The sequence below is a fragment of the Heloderma suspectum genome, chromosome 2, assembly GCF_057233095.1.
Source record: "Heloderma suspectum isolate Gila_16-S chromosome 2, 16-S_ref, whole genome shotgun sequence".
Classification (NCBI taxonomy): Eukaryota; Metazoa; Chordata; class Lepidosauria; order Squamata; family Helodermatidae; genus Heloderma; species Heloderma suspectum.
The window spans coordinates 158003449-158018825 of record NC_139459.1 but is presented as its reverse complement, the minus strand read 5'-3'; the positions used below and the strand labels follow the sequence as shown (position 1 = coordinate 158018825).

At 43.5% G+C, this 15377-nt stretch overlaps 1 protein-coding gene across 15 annotated transcripts in view; it reads right to left on the bottom strand.

The window, feature by feature from the left end:
• POLQ (DNA polymerase theta) overlaps nt 1-15377 on the bottom strand; it is a 196084-nt gene that overhangs the window by 129410 nt on the left and 51297 nt on the right. For all 15 annotated transcript variants that reach the window (XR_014787899.1, XR_014787900.1, XR_014787901.1 and 12 more), the window contains 2 exons: nt 7657-7796; nt 142-335 (listed from right to left, as the gene is read on the bottom strand). Coding sequence is in view for 10 of the 15 variants with exons in the window: in XM_084835354.1 (XP_084691480.1) it covers nt 142-335; nt 7657-7796 (334 nt within the window). In the remaining 5 variants the exon portion in view is untranslated. The remainder of the gene's footprint in view (nt 1-141; nt 336-7656; nt 7797-15377) is intronic.

The following is a 15377-nucleotide window of genomic DNA, read 5'->3' as shown; positions in this document are numbered from 1 at the left end:
CACTGAACATGAGTTACTTGTAGCTCTATAATTTCAACAGAGCAGAGGACTGCTAAATAAAGATGGTACAGGCAGAGTTGATTATATGACAGCCCAGTGACCATCACCAGGCATTTGTGATACAGCCTATTCAATCATTACCTTTTGTGGATGGCCATTTGCCTATGTTGCTTCTCTGTTCTTGCAATGATTCTGCCCTTCACAGAGCAGGCCAAAAAGCTTTCTTCAATCCCAACCAGTTCTGCTACTCTTCTCATTGAGGCAGGCAACTTCTCCCACAAGCAAAAGAACCGATACCAGTCTATTATGGCCCAGTCTTCATAAACAGGAGTAACCTAAAAACCAAAAAGACACACACTTTGAATCCTACTCACATTTCAAATTGAGGTGTTCTTTTTCCACACCCTTGGCTTTTCCAGACCTAAAAGAGTAGCTATTCTTTTTTCTTTAAAATGCCCCCCTACTAACACTAGCTCTAATCTAGCACTAGAAGGATAATATCCAGCATCTGTTCAATAGATTGCAAGCAGACAGCCTTGTTGGATTTCCTACCTCTACCACTGGGGATGTAGTAGGATAAGTCACTCCCAGTTTGGGACAAGCCATCCACTAAAGTAGCTGAAGGTGAAAAAGTGTCCAAGGCACAGACTCAGTGGCTGCACTTATCAAGTCCCTAAAGATGGGCCAGGATCATGACATCTGCTGACTTCACTTAAAATGTGTATCAGATGAAATACTGCCATTTGTCTCTTCTCTCTTGGGGAAGAAAAAAATGTAGAAAAAGTTCTGGTAACCCTCCCTCCTGGCCAGACTACCCCAAGGAATGACACCACTTCTGCCACCCCTTTGTCCTCCTACCTCTCCTTAGGGAAAGGAGTCTGCCTTTTACCCACTATAAGACATAAGGAGAATGAACTTAAGCATACAGAAGGAAGTTAATTAAATAAGGTTTAAACAGGTTTGATGAGGTTCATGGAGTAACTAGAAGTTCAGGTTCTACAGCAATATATCTTAAATAAAAGAATGTAAAACACCCAGCTTTGACCTAACCCAGGAGTCAGGAACCTGTAGCCCTTCAGATGTTGGACAATGACTCCCAGATCTGACCATTGATCATAGTGGCTGGAGCTGAGGGGAGCTGGAGTCCAACATGTGGAGGGCACAGGTTCCCCATCCTTGCCCTAGCCTATCCTACTTCAAGATGTTATACATCCGAGCAGAGATTAAACTGATTCTTGTCAACTGGCCCTTTTTAACAGGTTCAGAGAGCCAGGAGGGCAAACCCTTTGAGAGGCCAGAGATTTCTCGCCTAATAGGGGAGTTGATAGCCAGCATTCCAGGACTGATGAGACTAGAATTGTTCATGACAAGAACCTTCGTAGGTGTGTGTCTATGACTACTCTCATGCACTGCAGGCATTGGGAAGGTATTAGGGAGCTCTTGGCTTTGTCTCCAGCGACATGAGTTCTTAATCAACAATCTACCATCCTCTGAACTTCTCAGATCCCCTTGTCATAGGAGGTTGATCTGATCCGCAAGTTGTCCAGAAAAGAATTAAGATGGATGTCCTGTTGTCTCAAGTGGGCTACACAATAACTGCTACCACTAGCTTGGTGAATACTTTAGGGTGGGTGGGCAAAAAGTAGATCTCCAGATGTTTGGGTCTTCAACTCCCAACATTCCTGACCACTTGCTAAGCAGGGGCTTTTGGGAGTTGAAGTCCCAAACAACTACTTTCTGCCCACTCCTGCTCTAGGTGATGGACACTAGAACCTTCCTTGTATCGGAACTGTCTCGTACCTTTTTCAACAAGCATTTTTGGATGCTGCTATTTAAGAGGGGCTTAGCTTTATGCTGTTTTAGGTTGCAGTCTTAAACACAGTAAGTCCCCGTGTGTAAGAGTAAGTCCCTGTGAACTCAATGGGACTTCTGAGTAGATATGCATAGGATTGCACTGTTAAATTATGATTGCAAATTTTTTTAGTTGTTTATAATAATTGTTTTAGTTAGATATACATTTTTCTTGATGGTACTGTTTACTGAATTAAGTATTTTGATAGAAAGGCAGGATACCAAAGTTTGAAATAAATCAAACAAAATCCTACAATAGAGTACTTCACTTCTAAAGCTTTAAAAAGAAAAAAATACTTTAAAATATTAATCTCAAATTCACATAGCACTATCAAACTGTTCAAAGTATGTCACATACATTATGTTGTAATCCTTATACAATCTTGTAAGATAATCATACAATTATCCTGATACTGTAGATGGAGAGGAGCACAAAGTTTAGGGTAAGTAGCCTGAAAAAGGCCACCTAGTGAATTCATGAGAAAAGGCACACATCTAACCAGGAACTTCCTGATTTTAGTTCAGCCTCAGCACCAATGCTGAGAGGACAGGAGGGATGGAGAACAGAATCTGAACTCCTTGGAGGAATAGTTGGATAAAATTAAAGCATTTTCTTGTGACATTTAAAGTAATTGCCAAAAGATATAGCAAAGTACTCATTAGGAAACTTGAAACATCTTGCAGAGGAGCAGGATATTTGGAGGGCTATCAAGAGAGAATGGAACAACAAAAACAGGCCCAAGCAAACATTATTGATGATTCTGTAGAAACAAGAAAGGTACAGACTGGACTTGATGGAACAGGGTTTTTTAGCTGAGAGGAGACACAGTTGGCAATTAGCGGTGAAGAATGAGGATAAACTTGTCAAAAGGTAGCCAGACACCATTTATGCCCATTAGCAATTGCAATCCAAGCAGAAGAACTATGGGGTGGGAGCTCCTGCCTCTCACTCTAGGCAGGATAAGGAGGGTATAAACCCTGGGCAGCATGGAGGCAGGTGCCAGGCAAGCAAAGTGTTATCCTTCCTGCAGGGAAAAGAGATTGATTCCTCAGCTCCTGGAGCAACTGGGCAGAACACCATGCAAGACCTACTCTGCCCAGATAACAAAGAATGCTCAGATTGAGGTGGCAAAACTGTGGCCAGTGATTAGGTAAGTTAATTATACCCAATGTGATTCTGAGAATACACAATGTACAACTATCTGGGCAACATCCTCTGAGGCCCCAAGGACAGGTTACATGACAAACCTCTCCAATGTCTCTTGTAATTGCTAGCCTCAACCAAATCAAGCACAGCAAAGTAATCCACTTATCTGGTGTATTGGTAAGGATGGTAGCAGTCTATTATTATTAACACTTATAAAGCACCAATTGAAAGTCCACAGGTTTGGACAAGACACAGTGGTGGTTATGTTGGTCCAACAAGCCAAGGTCAGTAACAGATTCAGCTGTTTCGTGTGGGGAAGCTTCTATACAAAAAGCAATGAAGGGTGCTCCTTAGTAGTGGCTGTCTGGAGAATCTTAACAGAGAATGGCTTGTGCTGCTTCAAAAGGAACACGTTGCATTGCCTAAGTTGGTGATCATAGAATCATAGAATAGTAGGGTTGGAAGGGGCCTACAAGGCCATCGAGTCCAACCCCCTGCTCAGTGCAGGAATCCAAGTCATCCAGATCACAGGGGTTATGGAGAAATGACTGGGTGGACTGGTCACATCCTGTAGCATAACAGTATGATACTATTCTTATAGGTGAGCTTCTTCCTTAGGAAATTTCTGGAAGACTTACACTTGTAGGATATTTGCCAGCTTATGAATTGATAACTGATAACTGATAAGGTTGTTTGGAAACATATCATGCCACAATCAAAAGACATCTCTGAAAACCTCAGAAAAGCAGTTATTGCTTCTCATCAGTGCTCATCAGTCCAAAACCAAACCACTGTCAGTCAGACTACAAACGGAGAAGATTCAAGGTCACAATCATTCTACCCAGGAGTGGTCGTCCTACCAAAATCTCTCCATGAACAAATCGGTGCATCATCCAGGAAGTCAAAAAGAACCCCAGAGTAACATCCAAGGATCTGCAGGCTTCTCGCGCCTTGGATAATGTGAATGTTCATGACTCAACGATCAGAAAAAGACTGAACAAGAACGGTGCTCATGGGAGAACAGCCAGGAGGAAACCACTGCTCTCTAAAAAGAACATTGCTGCCTGTCTGAAGTTTGTTAAAGATCACACAGATGATCCCCAAACTTCTGGAACAATGTTCTCTGGACAGACGAGTCAAAAGTAGAACTTTTGGGCCTCAATGGGATCATTACGTTTGATGAAAAACAAACACTGAGTTCGAACAGAAGAACCTAATTCCAACCGCCAAGCATGGTGGTGGGAATGTGAGGGTTTGGGCCTGCTTTGCTGCCTCAGGACCTGGATGGCTTGCCATCATTGACACAGCCATGAATTCTACAGTGTATCAGAAGATTGTAGAGGAGACTGTCAGGCCACCCATCCATGAGCTGAAGTTGAACTGAAACTGGGTCATGCAACAAGACAATAATCCTAAACATACAAGCAGATCTACAAAAGAATGGGTGCGGAAGAAGAAATTCTGTCTTTTAGAATGGCCTAGTCAAAGTCCAGAGAAATTTTGTGGCAGGGCCTGAAACGAGCTGTTCATGCAAGGAAGCCCTCAAATGTCACTGAGTTGAAGCAGTTCTAAGGAGATAAGGGCCAAAATTCCTCAAAACCAATGTGAGAGACTGACCAACAGTTACAGGGAACGCTTATTTGAAGTCATTGCTGCGCTAGGGGATGCCTCCAGGTACTAAATCTAAAGGTTCACATACTTTTTCACACAAGGATATTGAATGCTGAATCAGTTGTGGATAAATAAATGTTGAAAAAGCATCATGTCTGTGTGTCATTTGTTTTATCAGGTTATCTAGAATTATGGGATTAAATTACAATCTAATAACATTTTAGGTTGGAAATATGTGACAATCCTAAGGAGTTCACAAACTTTTTCTCACCACTATATGTCCTGCTTGTGGGCTTCCCACAGGCAGCTGGTTCACCAATGTGTGAACAGAATGCTGGACTAGATAGGCCTTTCATCTGATTCAGTATGGCTCCTCTTAAGTTTTTAACTTTCTGCAGCAAACAGGTTTGTGAGAAAATGATGGGGGTGGAGTATGTTTGGTGCTGTGGTTTAGATAATGCTGGATTTTGCTGCCAAAGGAACAAGGCACAAAGAATTGAAGGGGGGGGGGTAGAAAAAGGCTCCAGTTCCAGAAAATGGTAAATATAGCACAAAGAGCTAAGCCAACAGCTGCCCAAAGCTACCCCTTAGGAGCAACCATCAATGACATGGTATTATACTCTATGGCATAGCTTTGCCTTCAGTCCAGCAAGAAAGAGCTGTGTGGGACTATTTTGGGGGAGCAAGTGAGCCCCATGATGACAAAGCAGCAGGGCAGGGATTTGCATACAAATGAAAACCTACAGTCAGGGCCAGAAAAATTGGAAAAAGGATAACTGTTTTGGCAGTTGGCCTCTGTACACCACCACATTGAAGTTGAAAGGAAACACACCCACATTGGAGCAAAGTCAGGACTTTCAGCTGTAATTCAAGGGGTGTGACAAAAGTGGAGCACTAACCATTCAGAAAGTACAGCCAGTGGCATACACACACACACATCATTGGTGGCTCATAAGTAATGGAACAAACCAACATCATTTCAAACGTAAGGATCGCCTTTAATACCTGGATAAAAATTCTTTGCAGTCAATGACCGCCTGAAGTCTGGAACTCACCGACATGACCAAATGCCGAGTTTCCTCCCTCGAGATGCTTTGCCAGGCCTTTACTGCAGCTGTCTTCAGCTGCTGCTTGTTTGTGGGTCTTTCTGCCTTCAGTCTTGTCTTCAGTAAGTGAAAAGCATGCTCTATTGGATGGAGATCAGGTGACTGACATGGCCATTGAAGAACAGCCCACTTCTTTGCCTTCAGAAACTCTTGGGTAGCTTTTGCTGTATGTTTGGGGTCATTATCCATCCGCAATACGAAGTGGCGTCCTATTGGTTTGGCAGCATTCGGCTAAATTTGAGCAGAAATTATAGCACTATACACTTGAGAATTCATCCTGCTGCTTTTATCAGCAGTCAGGTCATCAATAAACACCAGTGACCTAGCCATACATGCCCATGCCATAACACTGCCTCCACCATGTTTGACAGGTTATGTGGTATGCTTTGGATCATGAGCTGTTCCTCTCCTTCTCCATACTTTTCTCTTCCCATTATTCTGGTACAAGGTAATCTTGGTTTCATCAGTCCAAAGAATCTTATTCCAGAACTGGGCAAGCTTTTTTAGGTGTTTGCTAGCAAAGGCTAATCTGGTTGTCTGTTCTTGAGCATTGCCAGTGGTTTGCACCTTGTTGTGAAGCCTCTGTATTTACATTCATAGAGCCATCTCTTGACTGTAGATGTTGACAATAACATGCCTACCTCCGCAAGAGAGTTCTTGACCTGGCTAGATGTTGTGAAAGGGTTCCTCTTCACCATGAGCAGAATTCTGCAGTCATCCACTTTAGTTGTCTTCCGTGGTCTTCCAAGCCTTTTGCTGTTGCTGAGCTTGCCAGTTCATTCCTTCTTTTTCAGGATGTTCCAAACTGTTGTGTTGGCCACTCCCACTGTTTTTGCTATCTCTCTGATGGGTTTATTTTGTTTCCTCAGCCTAATGATGGCTTCCTTCACTCGCATGGACATCTCTGTGGGCCTCATGTTGGGAGTTCCAGTGAACAGCTACCAAATGCAAATGTAATGCTCAGAACCACCTCCAGGCCTTTTATCTGCTTGATTGGTCATGGGGTACCCAGGAAACAGGCCACACCTGGACATGCAGCTGCTTGTCAGCCATTCGTTCCATTACTTATGAGCCACCAACAATGGGTGTGTATGTATGCCACTGGCTGTACTTCCTGAATGGTTGTTGTTGTTGTTCAGTCGTTAAGTCGTGTCTGACTCTTCGTGACCCCATGGACCATAGCACGCCAGGCCTTCCTGTCCTGCGCTCTCTCTCGGAGCGTGCTCAAGTCCATATTCATTGCATCAGTGATGCTATCTAGCCATCTCATCCTCTGACGTCCCCTTCTCCTTTTGCCTTCAGTCTTTCCCAGAATCCTGAATGGTTAGTGCCCCACTTTAGTCAAACCCCTTGAATTGCAGCTGAAAGTCCTGACTTCGCTCCCATCTGGGTGTGTTTCCTTTCAACTTCAATGTGGTGGTGTACGGAGGCCAACTGCCAAAACAGTTATCCTTGTTCCAATATTTCTGGCCCTGCCTGTAGTTTCTCTGTGCATTTGGCATTACAGAACAGAGCTTAAGAGTGGAGGCTGGTGGCTGTGATTGCAGTGGGGTTATGAATCCATTCCAGGTTTCAGTCAGTATCAGCCAAAACTCTAAAGGTGTCATCCAAGGTGCTGACCCTATTTTGGGGGTAGGATTCAGCACCTTGGATAGCTCCTTTAAAGTTCTGGGTGGTTCTGAAACCCAGAATGGATTCACAGCCCCACCAAAATCGGAGCCATCAGCCTCCACACGTATGAGTAACTTAAATCAAGGTTAAACAAGATACCTGTATGGGCTATAGTAGCAAAAGTCTTACTGACTTCTTTATTTATTTATTGCCAGGCAAGGCAATAAATTTGTGAAAAGCATGTTATAACTTAATCTGCTTGCATGAGTTATAGTGTTTGAAAGGATTTCTCCTTTTCTGGGGCCTCAAACTCTACCACAAAAGACCTACCAAATAAAGACTGTGCAGATCATTCTCTAGGACAAAACTCTTCATTGCTCTCTGGAGATCAGCAAAAATTTCTAGTGCTGCCGTTGGGGAAAAGGAGGAAAACAGGGTAGCAGAGCCAAGATGTGTTGGATAATACATTTCTGTCAAGAGAAAAAGGAGATATCACCAGAGGTAAGTACAAATATTTTACTTTTCATTTGCAATGTTCATTTGCAAAGTACAAATATTTTATTGTTCATTTAACCATTTGGCCAAACTGTGCTATCTAGAACAGAAAAACAAGGGTGGTTGGATTTCCTCTTGTTTTGGAAAATTGGCCAATTTTTCTTTTTCATTGGCTTACTTTCAGCCAAGTTAGAAATGGATTATATTTGCAGGGTGCTAATAATGATGCTGGAACCATTAGCAAGTGGTACAATCTTTATACAGGTGAATGATCCCTTTCTAATTATCATACTTCCTTGACTCACTCAGAGCTAAGGAAGGCATTTACAGAATTATAATTCCAGACTATGCCTTTGGCATACCTGGAGGGGAGGTATACAAATGTTCCAACATCCCAACGCCTTTGTATACATGGAGCTCCACAGACAGAGATTATTTATTATATATATTTTTGTGAACTGTATGCCAGCCCTAGGAAAAGGTTTCTTGCACCTTTGCTGGGAGGAATGTGTGACAGAACTTTGGCTGAGCAGTTGTGCAAACTACTTGTAGATACAGATACTGATGTAATTTAATCAAGTAGCCTTATTTGCAGCGGCTGCTAAAAAGATTAGAGAAAGGGTCCTAAAAACTGTTGCTGTTGATTGTGCACATGATGAACTGATTTGAGTGGTTTGTGCAACCTTTTTTCTGTAATTGTCTCTTTTATTGTGGTGGCAAAATTGTAAGAACCCAAGGTTATATACAGTAAAATTAACTGAACCTATTGTTCATTTACAAAGTGCTTTGAGCCACAATACTATTTGTTGGTGTTGCTGCAACAGATTAATTTGGCTATCCCTCTAGAAATGATCTTTAAGTATCACATTTCTCTGAACATTTTAGGAGAAAAATCCTTTCACTTTTACAGATCAAGAACCTGAGATGATAGGATCAACGATAGACTACTTTCTGAACTGAAATAGTGCATAAGAACATAACAAGAGCCATGCTGGATCAAACCAAGGCCCATCTAGCCTAGCATTCTGTTCACACAGTGGCCAACCAGCTGCCCACAGGAAACCCACAAGCAACAGCACCCTCCAACCATGTTCCCCCAGCAACTGGTGTACAGAGGCATACTGCCTCTGATATTGGAGGTAGCATATAGCCACCAGGACTAGTAGCTACTGATAACCTCATCCTCCATGAATGTTTAGAATATGTTTTGAATTAGTATATTTTGATATTATTCAACATAAACATATGAAGCTGCCTTATACGAAGTCAGAACATTGGTCCATCTAGCTCAATACTGTCTACTCTGACTGGCAGGGTCTCTCCAGGGTCTCAGGTAAAGGTCATGTCCAACACCTGCTACCTGATTCTTTTAACTGGAGACACCAAGGATTGAACCTGCTACCTGATTCTTTTAACTGGAGACACCAAGGATTGAACAGCTCTTCTGTGTGGAAAATAACTGGACCTACTGTGAAGGTTCCTTCTTAGCAGTAGATGGAGGGTATCCAGACTTCTAATCCACTCACTCACCCCAGAAGCAGGATTACGCACATTTCATTAGCTTTGAACCCTCCAGTTGGAGGAAGCCCCATCTAGTTTTGGGACACAGAGATACTGAGACAGCTGAGGCTTGCTTTAAAATAAACACACTAACACATTGCCAGGACTGCCCTGGGAGCAATACTGGCCATACCTATGCTACCCTCCAAGCAGCAAGAAAATGTGGAGGACCATCCCATGGGACTGCATACCCTTCATGTATTGACAAGAAGGAATCTGCATGATATATCCAGTGTTTATTTTTCTGTCAGTAGAGGAGGGTATCCAGAGTGGAGCGTAAAACAGCAGTACAACTGGCATGCTCCCTCACTGCTCGAACTTACTGCAGATATGCTGGAGTATCTGCCTACCAAAGGTCACATCACCAAGGTGAAGGTATCTCATCTACACAATGTCTAACAAAAGGTGGATGTTGACATACAAAAGGGAGATACTGAGTTCTACAAAATTCCCTCAAGTGGTGCATTAATAGAAAAAGTTGCTAATGTAGTAGCACCTCTGGTAAAGCAAGATGTGATATTAGTAGAAATGAACAAGTGTTGAGCCTTGTAGGCAACCAAAATACAGGCCTTAATCCATCTCCTAGTAGTTGAGCTGGAGGATGGAAGAAACCATTTTTATAATGGATGAAACACATTAAACCTTAAATTCTCTCCAAACATCCAGGATTAGAACAAAGGACAACTAGGATTACCACCTGTATTCCATCAAACATAGAACTGACCTTGAGGACAAAGGATAGATCAGCTCTGACCAACTGGTTGTCATAGAAGTTACAAAAATTTTCATTTGCTGAACAAGTTCCCATTTTTTAAACCCTTCTCACTGGAGTAATGTCATTCAGAAAGGTTACTTTGAAGGAGAACATCCTGAGAGAAGGTGATCTTAGGGCACAATCCTATGCATGCTAAGACAGAAATAAGTCCTACAATTCCCAGCATTCCCTAGGCAGCGTGGCTAGGAAATGATTGGTGGTTGGGGGAAAGGGGTGTGGCCTTCTGGGGAATCGCAGAGGGATGGATTTGGCCCCTGGGCCCGAGGTTCCCCATCCATCTTAAAACCTGCAAACGATGTACTTACTTCTGATGATCAATACCTCCTAAATAACTCAGGACTAGGATACCTAGGAGACCCCCTTCCCTTTTATACAGCAAGCTGACCTTTAAGATCTTCAGAAGAAGCCATGTTGGCTATTCTGCAACCAACAGAATGCCACTATATAACATCACAGAAGTGGGTCTTCTCAGTAGTGGCGCCCACCCCCCTGAAACACCCTCCCCCAGGAACACCCTCCCCCACATGGTTCAGAAGGCAGAAAGTGTGGTGAGTTACTTCTTGACAGAAGCTTTGCCTGGCTTGTAAGTGATTATTATGCTGCTCCATTTTATTGTTTCTCTTTATTTATTTATTTTTAAAGTTGTAACGTTTATTATTACATTGTATTATATATGTATTTTAACTGTGGTTTTTGGTATTTTTGAATGATAATTGGGTCTGTGACTGAGATCTAGGGACACTGATATTGAAACCTAAAAACTTTGCCATCTGAAGTACTTGTTCAGCATAGGGCCATACATTGTCCATGGGAGAAAAAGGGTTCTCATCTCTGAAGACTGCATTCAGGGAGGAGGTGGAGGCCACCATGGATGAAGGGAAAGACGAGTTTGAATAGCAAATGTTATGCCCCAAGGAGTGATCTCTCAACAACAGTTTCAATAGTAGCTTGGGAGAATTGGAAGTGGCTAGTGAAGAAGTCACTGGTGGACATTCTGGGTTTCATTCTGATTCCATTCTGGGTTTCAGTCAGAACAATCCAGAGCTCTAAAGGAGCTATCCAAGGTGCTGAACCCATTTTGGGGATAGGGTTCAGCACTTTGGATAGCTTCTTTAGAGTTCTGGCTGGTTCTGACTAAAACCCAGAATGGATTTGCAGCCACACCAAAATCATAACACCAACATCCACTGCTGGTGGAGTCACTGTTACTGGGGGCTGTGGCACCATCAGTTCCAACGTTGATGCTACAATGCCCGAGGTAGTCATTGAGACAAGGAAATTTCAAAAGAAGTTTAGGGGTACAGGCAGTCTCAGATATAGCGGTATACTACTCACATCAGGTACGGGCTCATCTACTGGCTGCCTTTGGTAAGACTCCAAGTTTGGTAGTCTCGACACTTTATGCCTTAGAGCTGAGGAAGTAGGAGAGACCTTTGGTCACTACAGTGAGGAGAGGGAGATCGACAGTAGTGGAAGTATAGCACAAGGCATCTCTCCCAGTAAAGTTGGGGTCCCACTGTGGGGACAGATGGTGCCATTGTGGTGGAGACTGCTCATCATCACAGTAAGACGGGGGAGACTGAGTGTAGTAGGAGCAGCAAAAATCATCCCACAGAAGGTCATGGAGATGTTGGAGAAAGCCCCCCAATGACGATGCCGGAAAAACTGCTTGGTATCAAGGGGATCTGACTTGACAGGAGCAATGCCTGTGAGGCGAAGATGAAGGTGAGTGGTGTCAAGAGACGGACCACTGCTGAGACCTTGGTGGAAATTTTTAATCTGACCCTCTGTCACCAATCCCATGCACTGAACCTCATTGGATGAGCAATGATCGGGGAACAGCTGCAATTTCTCCAAAATGGGAGTAGGCAACCTCAGAAGAGGTGGCAAGGCATGACGCAGTTGTGAATCTGTTGGCACCGGAGCTAATGATTCCACCAGAAGTTGATCTGTCGCTGTACGCTCGTCATCGGAATAAATCCTATATCTTCTACTGGTACTTTGGTCCCAAGCCCTAGACCAACAGGGCATTTGTTGCAGGACTTGGCCAGCTTGACCTTATTGCCTTTGACTGTCAGGCTTCAGGAGCAGGTTGGAGCGTCTAGCTCGAGGGCAGACTTTAAAGCAGGGCGGATGCCAATGCCATTCATCAGTTTGCAAAAATGGTTGTGTCATGTCTCCTTCCATTGAAAGGGGAGCTAGGGGAGCTGGGGCAGCCAAGAGGGAGACAGTTGGCACTGCTCTAGTGCAAATAGATGACAAATCTGTACAGCAGCCAGTTTTGCACTGCTGAATCTGTGGCTTTTAAGGCCTGCTCCCACAACAGAGAATGAAAGCAAGCCATCTGGTTTCTTCAGGCCTGTTTCATAAAGGCCTGGCAATGTGCACAGGAGTCATCCCCTCACCCAGGCAGTGGAGGCACAAGGAGTGATTCATGGTATCTTCCCACCATAATGGAGACATTTCTTGAAGAAGGCCTTAGACAAGGCTTGGCAAGCACTTTCTTGGAGCCCAGACAGTCTCCCCAGTTAGGTGACATTTAACAACTTGGGATCCAACAAGAAAACAGTGTTAACAGGTGTTTAACGCCTCCCTAAGGAAAGAGTGGTGCCAGCAGGTAAAACCTTTTTAAAGAAACCAGCTCCTGCTCACTATAAGGAAGGAATTTCTCATGGAACTAGAGGTCTCCAACCTACCTTTTTAAGGCACCTCTTCAGCTCCAGCTGGTCTTGAAGGAAATTGACCGCGTTCTTCCAATCCATTTTCTAGTTTGATTTCAGTTCTCAGACTGAGCTCAATAATGTTCACTGAGACACAGATGGTGGAATGTAATCCCGTTGATTCTTCTGGACCATTTAACAGCTTTCAGTATCATTGACCATAGGATCTATTTAGAACATCTGTCTGAGCTGGGAGCACTGTAGCATGTTGGAGAGAGATTCCAGAATTTGGTGATGGGAGATCACCCCACAGGATAGTTCCCATAGGGTGGAAAAGCACAGTTTCTTGTCTCCCATGCTATTTAACATGAAACTAGTGGGAGATGTGCATGAGAATTTTGAGTTAGGTGTCAATATGCACATGACACCCTGACTTCTTTCTCCTTTTCATTGCATTAAATATGGCGGTACATTATTTGAACAGGTATCTGGAATCAACGATGGACTAGATGAGAGCAAAAAAAATGCAATCCAGATAAAACAGATATGGTGATGGCAGGTGGTCTAGTTGAACTAGCAGTAGGTGGATAGCCTCTTCTGAACAGGATCACATTTGCAATTTTGGAGTTCTTCTGTACCCAATGCTGCTGTTGCTTAGGGCTCGGGTGGTATCTGTAGTCATGGATCTGCCACTGTGGGTAGCTTATTAAGCTACTGTGCATAATCTGAGTCATCCCCCTGCCCCTTCTCCCGCTGCAGTCCTCCCACCTGAGCAGTGGCACTGTTTCACCCATTGACAACAGTCTGTTTTAACCTTCCACAATATCCCAGTGAGAGGGGAGAGGTGTGGGGTGAAGTACAGGGGCTTAACTCAGCACTTCCAGCATCACTCCAGCAAGGTGGTGGTTGCTCTAAAACACTGGAAGTTCATAAGATCGGGACCAAACTTCATACATAGCCTCCTGTAGTCGGGAGGCACCCAACATACCATCAAAACCCAGTACGATTACTCACAAAGGAGTGGAAATCCTGGGTGCATCAAAGTGGAAGTGGCACAAATAAACCCTTGGAGGTTTGCAGGATTGGCCAAAACCCTCAGTTGCACATTTCCCCCCATAGCCATTGCTGGCATAGATGCCTTTATTGTCCAAAATCGATAATAAAGTGGAGTTGCACATTTCAATCCCCCACCCATTTCTGGCAGAGCTGCTTCTGAGCACTATAGCACTTTAGCTCTAAAGAGAAATTGCACAAAAGCCCCCCCATGCACCATCAAACCCCTGGTGATTACTCACAAAGAAGAGGAAATCCCATTTGCACCAAAAATGGGGTGGTAACTATAAAACCTTAGAGGTTTACAGGATTGGGACCAAACTTTTCACACAGCCTCTCCTAGTCAGGAAGCACCCAACACACCATCATACCCCAGCATGATTACTCACAAAGGAGTGGAAATCCTGGGTGCATCAAAATGGAAGTGGCACAAATAAACCCTTGGAGGTTTGCAGGATTGGGTCAAAACCCTCAACTGCACATTTCCCCCCACAGCCAATGCTGGCATAGATGCCTTTATTGTCCAAAATCGATAATAATAAAGTGGAGTTGCACATTTCAATCGTCCACCCATTTCTGGCAGAGCTGCTTCTGAGCGCTATAGCACTTTAAAGAGAAATTGCACAAAAGCACCCCTATACCCATTGCGGGCATGAAGCCCTTATTATCTCAAAAAATACAGGGGAGTTATGCATTACACACACACACACACACACACACACACCACATTGCTGGCAGAGTCACGTCTGTTTGTTATAGAACTCCTCCACCCACAGCCATTTTGCTTCTTCATAGAAAAGTGACCAGACAAGGAAAAGGGGGGTGGGAGCCATAACTCTCTGAGTTTGCTGGAATGGGGCAAAACTCCACAGGTAGGATGCCTTCATGGGGAGACTCAAGATGCTGTGGTGGATTCTTGCAGAACTGTGCTATTTCAAGGAAACGTGAATAGTGTGTCAGATCTCAAAAAAGAGCTCTGCAAAATGGAACCCAGCAGCCACAACAGTTTTGACTGCTCTTGCCTAGCAACTCTGTCGGCGATCAGATTAAGCCACGCTAAGCACCAGATGATACAATAACCCAAGGTGGGTTAAATAACTTTGACTGCAGACCGTGGGTTATCAGAGTGGCTTATTTTGGCCAAATAAGTCATCGTGGATTAAAAAATCCCTGACAGATGACACGATAACTTATTTAACCCATCATGGGTTATCGTATCATCCAAACCCAGTCACTGTATAATTACAGGTCAAAAGCGTACGTGGAGTTTTCACATCGCAATTAATGAGCAAAAAACACTGTGTAAGGTATACACATCAAAAAGCGTGATATACAGATGTCAAGAAAGAATTATGTACTCAGGTTGAATTGACAAATTTGGGGTAAAGAATTATCTTCTCAAAGGAATAATTCAAAATTGATCTTATCTAGCCTGAAAGGTATATGTGTAAGTCTTTTACGTATGTTCCAATTTAAAGAACAATATTGTTTAGGAACCTGGAATGTAA